Raw genomic sequence first — 10,299 nt, forward strand, 5'->3', positions numbered from 1 at the left:
TGTTCTTCAGTAGAGTGGTTAGTTCTCCCACACACCTCACATTGGATTTCAGTAGACCCTGATTTGTCAGAATTGGATTCACTGTTGTTCTCAGCTTCCCAGAGGGAAGACAAGGGAAGTATTTTATCCAATTAGTCAATTACTTCCTGAGAAATACCTTGATCTAGCATTTCCTGTTCCATCTTCAGATGGTTGTCAATATGTTTCTCCAACCTTTTGACTCCCATTACTAGTTCCATTAAGAATCCATAGACCTTTTGGGTACTTGTAAGGTGGTCATTAGTAATCTGTTTCTTGTTTGCCTCAGTTTTTGCTGGTTGAGTCTCCTTAGGGAATTTGGCAAAGAAGTCTTCAATAAAATCCTTCACTGTCTTATTCCTGGTTGCCTCATCTACCAAAGGGGTTTCCTCTTCCCTGGCAACAGGGTCCTCCAAGGGTGTATTATTCCCTGGATTCTCATGCCTAGGGTCTAGGATCCTAGCAGTAGCAAATTGAAATGGTTCCATATCCAGTTGGTTAGCCTGTTTAGAAGGGGTAATTCCTACTCAATCCTGATGTCCCTGTTCCATGCCTTGCATAGGAGATGTCAGCTCCATGACATGACCATGTTCAGAGTTATCCAATTGGGGTAAAGTCCCAAATACATGCCTAGGTTGCATCTTGTGGAATCCCATGTTGTTGCAAGAAGGCCAGATAGAGCAGTAGAATAGTCTCTATTAATCACAAGTTCCAAGATATACCTATCTTAGTCAGTAAGAGGCAAAATAGTGCAACCCACAAAGGAAGTCTTTAGCTGTTTGCAAAAGGAAGACAAGAAGTCTCAGTTAGTAAGAGGCAAAATAGCACAACCCACAGAGGAAGTCTTTAGCTATTTGCAAGTAAAGTAGTGGACACCTAGGGTCCTAGTGATGAGAAGACTCTGACAGTACTTCTTATCACCAATCAGATAGAAGGATCAGTGGAGATCCTTTGTTGACAGTTGTTGATAGTTGAATTTCAAATAAATCATGCAGTTGCTCTTTTTGAGGTGTAGCAACACCTGCTTGTCCCTATAGGTTGTAAGACAAGGGAAAACAAGCTGGTTTGTAAGCAGCTTGTTCTGCCCCTATATACCTGGGCATCACTTGGGTCTATATACATATTTCAAGTAGGAGCACAGGCTTTTGGAGCCGTAGCACAGACTCAAGAAGCATCATGAGTCAAAGAACCCCGTGGAAGTGTTTAATTAGCCAATCAGATGCCAAGAAATACACCAGTGATGTGAGGTCTTGGCAGAGTTGGTTCTATTTTTAGCACATGATCATGTGGAACACTGCTTAAGTATGACTCATACTCTTGGCATGCAGAGCCACAACATAAGTATGACTCATCCAATTTCCTTATATGGTAATCCTATTCCACAATCCAGCCTGGTTTCACCCGGAGATCAAGCACAGCCATCATCATGTGATTATGGTGGTGCTTGATGACTAATCATCCATAGTCTCAGTCATGTGACTTGTGGCTAGGTTGAATACTTGCTGACTAAGCATCTGTCCTCATGCTTGGTCATCCTTGATTTGTCATTCATGAGTCAATCATGTGACTTGATTGCTGACTCATCATAGTTTGGATGACTAAGCTTAGTCATCCATCCATTTCATCTTCTTCCTAATTTGGAAAGGAGAGTGCCATTTTTGGTAATTCTAAGTTGCTTAGTTTCTACTTGTCTTGAAGGTCTTCTTCAAGTTATGTGTCTTTCCTAATTAGGAAGATGAATTACCATAAATGGTAATCTGAAGTTGTGTTGTTGGGACAATATGTTGTGCATCATTGATGTAGGGGCATTAGTCATCCCTACATCCCCTATAGGCAATACATATACACATATATGTATATATATTGGGTATTGTTATGGATATGACATTTCTTCAATAATCTGTACTTATTTTATTAATTACACAAGTAATACTACAGTAAATAAATAAGATAGAGATCCAAACTAAGGTTTTCAAGGTCCTTCTATCCAATTGCAACCTTTGCAAAACTTATAAACCTCAGGAACACCCTCAATATGCAATATCTTTTGCATATATGCTGTTTTCTCACTCATTTCAATATATATAAATTCAGCTGAGCAGATAAACAGTAACAAGGAATATTTCCATTGTTTGTAGTATTTATTACTCAAGATTCTATCTTGTGGCTACACACAGAAATATTCAGGGTCCCCCCTGTTGCATAGGCAAGTGCTCTGGCGCTTAATCAGCGCTTAAGCGCCAACGCACTAAATGCGCCTTTTCTCCATCACCCGGGCATCCCACACTGCCGAATCACTTGCGCTTAGGTGCGCCTGTTTGTGCGCTCCAGAACGCTGGGTCAAACTCCCAAAACGGACAACATTTGGCAGAGTTATGCCTCATTTACTGTAAGTACCCAATGCAGAGATATCCTACCTTTGGGACTGTTTACTCCAAGGATGAAACACTTAGCCTTGGGACATCTAAGGACCCACACAGGTAAATACTGCCTTGGGGCAAATATTAGGATATGTTATTTGTTTACTATGTACCTAAGTATTGGTTCCCTCAAGTGTTTCAGTTGCCACATGTACCTCCTGTACCCCCTCTTGGTATCAATCATGTATATACTTGTTTGTGCACCTTCTCAGGGTACACTGAGCAGCAAAAGTATTGCAGGTCAGGAGAGGTCAAAGGTTTATCTCCATTGCTGAGCATCCAATAAGTGAATGCCATCCAAATTTTACTGACACATGTAGCCATTGTAACACTATGCTGTAGCACAAAATCTCACAAATCCATCATGAACTAAGCTCACAACCCCACTTTTGCTATAATGCAACCTGCAAAACTTTTGCTGATTGTGTTGAGCCTCTTCAAAATCTGCACATAACTGATTATGCAGTTCAGTACAAGTTCTGGTTTTTTGCACACACATTCTGAGTTATATGGCCCATTGCTGGACAGAGTATTAGCTTGTTTCACCCATTAGGGACTGTGTAACAGAACTGTCTTCTCAGGGCCAGTAAAAGAGACTCAAAATTGCAGTTACATTGAACTCAAGGCACTGTGTGGGCTGGAAATGCTTTGGGGTATCTCAGGTGGCTGCTGGTACCTAGTGAAACAGTTTCCATGACCTTCCCATACCTGGGACTGGCAATATAAGAGATTGCAGTGGGTTAGGCTGTATGAGCTGAAAATTGAAATGCCACTCATAAGCTGGAATCCAAGCCAAGTGACATAGAACTTCTAGCAGTAGTAGACACAGGTCAAGGGTATGCTGAGATCAATTATCTATGGCAGCAGTGATGTGTTCACAAAGATAGCATGATGTAGTATACACAGAGATTGCAGCCAATGGGTGGGGTCTCAAATTGAACATGTTCTAACTCTGTGATTGTGGATTGGAGGAGGTTGAAACTCATACAGTAGAAGGTGTCTCTAAGACAGACCTTGTGATGGAAAATTGGCTGTTTCCCTAATTGACAATCACAGAGTTAGAATATGTTCAATTTGAGACCCCACCCATTGGCTGCAATTATTGTGTATACTGCATGCTATCTTTGTGAACACATCACTGCTGCCATAGATAATTGATCTCAGCATACCCTTGACCTGTGTCTACTACTGCTAGAAGTTCTATGTCACTTGGCTTGGATTCCAGCTTATGAGTGGCATTTCAATTTTCAGCTCATACAGCCTAACCCACTGCAATCTCTTATATTGCCAGTCCCAGGTATGGGAAGGTCATGGAAACTGTTTCACTAGGTACCAGCAGCCACCTGAGATACCCCAAAGCATTTCCAGCCCACACAGTGCCTTGAGTTCAATGTAACTGCAATTTTGAGTCTCTTTTACTGGCCCTGAGAAGACAGTTCTGTTACACAGTCCCTAATGGGTGAAACAAGCTAATACTCTGTCCAGCAATGGGCCATATAACTCAGAATGTGTGTGCAAAAAACCAGAACTTGTACTGAACTGCATAATCAGTTATGTGCAGATTTTGAAGAGGCTCAACACAATCAGCAAAAGTTTTGCAGGTTGCATTATAGCAAAAGTGGGGTTGTGAGCTTAGTTCATGATGGATTTGTGAGATTTTGTGCTACAGCATAGTGTTACAATGGCTACATGTGTCAGTAAAATTTGGATGGCATTCACTATTGGATGCTCAGCAATGGAGATAAACCTTTGACCTCTCCTGACCTGCAATACTTTTGCTGCTCAGTGTATAAAAGGACCCTGTGAAGACGCTTCTAATGCATCCTACTTTTACTCTTATATATTGACATATACACACAAGCCTTTAACAGCTTATCTGTGCATTTACTTTAGTGATTGACTCACTGTAAATAGCATAGGAGGTTATTTGGCACACTAAGACCATAGGCCAGTCCCAACAGACACAGGGTAGCCTATTAGTGTACTTACTGCAACCCTGTGCCCCTTGACTGTCACAGTTGTTGAGTTCAACATTAAGTATGGTGCAATGATACTGTAAGGACTGTTGTGATTGAGTGATAGTGTATCAATCCACCATACCCCCCATATTGTAGATAGCTTTATCTATAATATCTCATAAATCCTAGATGTATTTTAGGTAAACCCCATAAGTCTTAAGTCTTACTTAAGCATATGTAAGTCCTATACTTATTAGGCAAAATCCTATAAATCCTGTATATTAGTCAGATAATCCTCTTACTTAAGGTACTATCCCAGAGACCTTAAGTATACATACCTTAGTCACTTAGGCTTAAGTAAAATTAGTCCAAGGTACTATACATAACCAGCCACCTGCACTTCATAGTTGGTAGACTATTTGTTAGGAGTTGTTATTCTTGATAACCTAGCCTATATTGTGCATGTATTCTGTGCATATATTCTGATTTGTAATACTAGCTCTTAGTTATTCCCATATACATTTTGTATATAGTAATTCTTTCTTACTCCTGTACTTACACAACTTTTAACAGGTATAGGTAAGCAGCTTGATTTCAATGTCATAACCCATATCTGGAGGGATTATTACCATATATATCCACTGTCAAAGATATATATAGTATATATGATGCACAGTGATAGATGAATAATATAAGTTGCTGGTGGACATTGCACTCCCCCTGCCCCCCTAGCCATGGGCCAATGTTAAGGGAGCCCACAGGTGAGGTCTGAATATTATATTATTATAGAAGAGATTATGTAATCCTCCCCCCACCTCAAATCTGTAGTAGTTTAGTATAGTATTTGATAAAGGACTGGAGGGGGGGAGGTCATGTGACCTGGACTTAGAGAATATCACTAAGTCCAGCCATGCCAACCATAAGTCTCTTATATGTGGGAACTCGGAGGTTCCGAGTGCATATGTGCGAGTATATGCGTACTTGCGGTCATCTTGGTGTGCAACATGAGTGTGTTGGAGGCTTAACAAGGTCAGGACTCATGTAAAGGATGGAGTGGGTTGTGACACCAATCAATGAGGGGTGCTTCTGCTGTTAGCCAAGTCATGCCTAAAATAGCCAGGGTGTTGCCTAAGGGGCAAACAAGGAATCGGATGGAGTGTGTATGGACATTGGCCAAGACTGCAAGTTGAACCTGGTGCCAAATGCAGCCAGTCTGGGAAATGGTACTGTCTAACATTCTCACTACTTGTGCATTTCTGATTAAGGTTTTTTATATTCTTCTACAATTGTGGGGGAAATGAGATTGGATGTGGCCCCTGAGTTGATTAGGGTTTTGATTGGTTCTGCTGGGAAGTCATGCATGAGTAGATTGATCAAGAGTAGGGGGTGTTTAGTTGAGTCCAGGGCAATAGATATAAATTCTGATTCTATAGGTTCTACAGGCATGTTTTTTTAGGTTGAGGGCTTGGCAGTGGCCTTCAACCTTAGTCTTTTCCCAATGCCACTTCTTTGGCCACCTTGTTGGATTCCATGATCATGGCTTTCCAGCCATTAGGGCATTGTTTTATCCTGTGGCCCTTCTGACCACATTTGACACAAGCCCCTGATGTGCAGTGGCAATCCCTTTCTTCCAGAGTGACATAATTAGGGTCTTCTGATAGGCAGACCCTGTGTGTGGTGGTGGAAGTGGACGTGGTTGTGGTGACCAGGGGCTTGGCCTTTTTGGGGCAGTTCTCCTCATTCTTGCAACACGTGTTGTCAATTTTGATGGAAGCTGCAAAGATGGCTTCCAGATTGTTGGGGATATTGTCCTTGGTGGACAGGAGTTCCTTGACCTTCCAATGAAGGCCCCTGGTGAGCTGGGCAATATAGGCCTCTTCATTCCAATCTAGCTCTGCAATGAGATTGCAGAACTCAGTGACATATTTGGCTGTTGAGGCCATCTGAACAAGGGCAGCTAACTTGCATGCAGTGGCCTGTTTGGCATCAGGGTCTGCAAATGCCTCTGAACTGCATACCCAGGGCTTGGACTGTTTTAGGGGCATTCCTTTCTCCCTTTATGATGCTGTTGATGATGGGGAGAGACCAATTGGTGGCCTTGTCCTCCATGTGGTACAGGATCCATACCACCATCTCTTCTTCCTCATCAAATTGATGTTGATGGAGGGCAACCCATAACAACATTCAGTCTAGCCATTGGGTAGCCTTACACCCTCTGGTATCTCCCTTATATGGATTGGGGAGTTCCATTTTGGGGTACTTGGTGCCCATTCCTTTGTCAAAGGGGGTTAGGGAGCTTAGACCCCAAGATGTTCTGCAAGGCTCCTTCTTGATGGGCCTCCTTGGTTCCTCTTCCTCCAAGTCATACCCCATGGTGCTTCTGATGGGGCAGAAGGGATTGGCCAGTCCTCCAGGCCTAACTGTTTTTGGAGTGTTGGCTTGACCCCCTTGTTGGTTGGGTGGTGTGGAAGGCCCAGCCTTTGTGCTAGGCTTTCCTTGGTCCTTGTCTCCTGCAAGGTTGTTGGTTTCCTTGCATATGGCAAGGAGTTGTGTGATGGTCTTGCCTTGAGACTTGACTTGGTCCTGCAGGGACCCAACTTGTGTGGAGAGGGCTAGGATAGCCAAGAGGAGATTGGCAAGGGGCAGCTCTGGTTCCATTCTGGGCAGGTGTTGCACAGTGGGTGATGGGCTGCAAGAGGGTGGTTGGGAACAGGCTGCCACAGAATGTTGGCTGGAGCAACTGGAGGGACAGGAGTAGGGGTGAGGGGCACCGGGGTGTATGGATGGAATGATTCAAGATGGCATGGGAAGGTGCCTGGGGCAGGACTTATGAGTGGTTTTTTATATGCAAGGAGTCATTTGCTAATCCCTTGTGTCAAGTACCTAGTGTTGTACAATCCCTACAACAAATCAACAGATCTGCCAGTTGTGATATGAGCGGGTTTTTTGCAAGCAGCTATTTCAGCTGTCTAGGGATGCTACTTGCTGAGTTCCAGCAAAACTCATGGTAAGTGGGCAATTAGAGCCTGTCTGCCTTGTAGCAATTTGGTACTATGTGGGGGTGGTGGACTTTTGATTATTACGTCCCCAAAGTGGCCCCAATCATGTGAATTCCCTCATGCTAGTAAAGGGAGTCTTCTTGTTGTCAATCAAGCCTACAGAAAGTTGATTTTACAATGTTGTATGCCAACTGTAAGGTTGGGTACTTGCTAGTGGGCAGGTGCTTGTGGCCACACTCAAGAAGGTAAGACTATCTAAGGCTATCTAACTACCACTTAGGGTGGTCTACTGGGTTCTATCTATACTACTGGGAGACTTAAGGCCAATGGTGAGCTTAACTACTGGCAGTGAAGGGCTGTAAGGCCCAAGTGACTACTGGAGGGTAAAGGACTTAAGGTCCAAACTACTGAGTGACTTACTGATACCTGTCTGGATGATAGACAAGGTAAAATCAACTTGGTGTCTCTAAGCAATTTTCTTGCTGTACTTATACACAAAGAGCAACTAATTACAAATAGTGGAGCATAAGAGAAGGAAGTTCTAAGAATAAAGAGAAGAGTGCTGCAGGCTGTGCAGAAGTGTGGGTTAATGGTAAGTGCCCTTGGCATGGCATCTTGGCAAGTCTTGGTGTGGCATCTCAGCAGAGTGAGCACCAAGATCACATGATCAAAAAAACAAGGTTAAGGAGTTTGTAAAACATAGTAAAAACATCAGAAAAAGGAGGCAGTTTTGGTGGTATAATTTGTGGGAGTGTAACAGATGCTCAACACAATTGGCAAAAGTTTTGCAGGTTGCATTACAGCAAAAGTGGGATTGTGAGCCCAGTTCTTGATGAATTTGTAGGAGTATATGCTAACACATAGTGTTACAATGGCCACATGTGTCAATGAAATTTGGATGGGACTCACTGATTGGCTGCTCAGCAATGGAGGTAAACCTTTTGTCATGAGCCTTACCTCCTGACATGATTATGTGTTGCCTGTCACTTCCTTCCTCCCCCCAGTGTATTTTTCTGGGGAACTCATCTGTATCCATCTCATCTGTTTGCATAGTTCCTATCTTCCCTGTTTATGTTCTTCCCTCTTCCTTGTTCCCCTTCTTGCACTTAGTCTGGACTTATTCTGCTCCAAGTGCTTCTATCTTGCTTATCCTGCTGCACACCAGCCTGGTTCAATGTGTAGAGCTTCTGAGCCATATGCTCTATCTTGCTTCCAAGTTGTGCAGCCCAGACACTGTCCCTTCTCCTTGTATCTACCCCTTTTCACTTGTTATAAAAGAAGACTGTGAATTGTCTTGGAAACCCCAAGAACAATTCACCTTGTCAATTTCCCACTCTCTCATCTGTCTGAATTGTCTCAAATATCTCACAGCAATCATTTCATTCTTGGTTGTGACACTTTTGACCTGTCCTGGCCTGCAATACTTTTGCTGCTCAGTATATGCATGAGTAAGGCTGCAATTGGAGTGGGGTTCTTATTGGTTATAGTATTTGACATCTTGTATTTGTAAATACCCTTGCCATAGAATATATAAGGAGGGCAATCAACCATGGTAATCCCCAGGTCAATTACCTCTTGTTGCATTCAATCAGTGTACAAGGGCCTTAAGCCCAGCAAGATACTCAGTAGATACTTAGTTCACTGCCTCAAGTAACTTTGTCATTATACTTAGATAGCTTGTTACTGCCATAAGCAGCCTCATTGTTGTAGTATAGTTGTTTGCTGCCATAGTATAGGTCCACATTGCCTTAAGTAACTTCTCTTTTGTACACTGCAGCCACAAGGGCCATCCCACATGCTGTCCCAGACCAAGTCTAGGACAACTTCTTTGATTGTGGCCTTTCAACCATTGGGGCATTGCTTGATGCTGTTGGCCCTTCTGTCCACATTTGACACATAGACCCAAGGTGTGGCAACAGTCCCTTTCTTCCAGTGTGACATAATTAGGATCCTCTGATAGATGGACCCTATGAGTGGTGGTGGTGGTGGAAGTGGTTGCAGTGACCAGGGGCTTGGCTTTCTTGGGACAGTTTTCCTTGTTTATGCAGCAGGTATTGTCAATTATGATGGAGGCTGCAAAAATGGCCTCACCACTCTAGGAGTGTTGGCTTGGCCTCCTTGTTGGTTGGGGGGTGTGGAAGGCCCAGCCATTGGGCCAGGCTTGGCCTGGTCCTTATCTGACACAAAGTTGTTTGTTTCCTTGCATAGGGCAAGGAGCTGGACAATTTGCTTGCCTTGTGATTTGACTTAGTCCTGGAGGGACCCAACTTGGCTTGTGAGGGCAAGGATTGCATCCATAAGGACCCTAGTGGACAGCTCTGGTTTCATTCCAGGCAGGTGTTGCACAACAAGTGATGTGCTGCAAGAGGGTGGTTGGGAGTGGGATGCCATGGAATGTTGGCTGGAGTGGCTGGGGGGACAGGAGTAGGGGTGTGGGATGCCAGAGCACATGGATGCAATGATGGGCTAGTGGGTAGGATGGGAAGTGCCTGTATCAGGACTTAGGAGCAGTTTTTTTTGTAGTCTGTATGCACTAAACCCTTGCATCAGACACCTAGTGTTGAATAATCCCTACACCAAATCAGCAGATCTGGCAATTGTGATACAAGTGGGGTTTTTTGCAAGCAGGTGGATTGGCTGTCTAGGGTTGCTAACTACTGAGTTTCAGCAAAACTTGTGGTATGTGGGCAATCAGAACTTGTCTGCCTTGTAGCAATTTGGTACTATGTGGGGGTGGTGACATTTTGATTATTATTGTCCCAAAGTGGCCCTGATCATGTGTGTTTCCCTTGTGCTAGTACAGGGGGTCTTCTTGTTGTTAAATCAAGCCTACAAGAAGTCAATTTTACAACATTGTAACTGCACTGTAAGGTGGGTTACATGCTGGTGGGCAGGTGCTAGTGG

At 43.5% G+C, this 10,299-nt stretch overlaps 3 protein-coding genes across 3 annotated transcripts; all 3 read right to left on the reverse strand.

Moving 5' to 3' along the window:
- Positions 1 to 131: 131 nt before the first annotated feature.
- Positions 132 to 506, reverse strand: RhiXN_02903 (uncharacterized protein; the record flags this gene model as incomplete). Its single annotated transcript, XM_043322720.1, has 1 exon — positions 132 to 506. One exon carries the CDS (start codon positions 504 to 506, stop codon positions 132 to 134), a length of 375 nt encoding a protein of 124 aa, XP_043178216.1.
- A 5,374-nt stretch (positions 507 to 5,880) lies between these two features.
- RhiXN_02904 (Retrotransposon-derived protein PEG10) lies at positions 5,881 to 6,441 on the reverse strand (the record flags this gene model as incomplete). The annotated part of the gene is made up of 1 exon (XM_043322721.1): positions 5,881 to 6,441. The coding sequence occupies one exon, from the start codon at positions 6,439 to 6,441 to the stop codon at positions 5,881 to 5,883; it is 561 nt and encodes a 186-aa protein (XP_043178217.1).
- Positions 6,442 to 6,580: 139 nt separating this feature from the next.
- On the reverse strand, positions 6,581 to 7,054 carry RhiXN_02905 (Retrotransposon-derived protein PEG10; the record flags this gene model as incomplete). The annotated part of the gene is made up of 1 exon (XM_043322722.1): positions 6,581 to 7,054. The coding sequence occupies one exon, from the start codon at positions 7,052 to 7,054 to the stop codon at positions 6,581 to 6,583; it is 474 nt and encodes a 157-aa protein (XP_043178218.1).
- Positions 7,055 to 10,299: the final 3,245 nt, after the last annotated feature.

Source organism: Rhizoctonia solani, chromosome 3 (genome assembly GCF_016906535.1).
Source record: "Rhizoctonia solani chromosome 3, complete sequence".
Classification (NCBI taxonomy): Eukaryota; Fungi; Basidiomycota; class Agaricomycetes; order Cantharellales; family Ceratobasidiaceae; genus Rhizoctonia; species Rhizoctonia solani.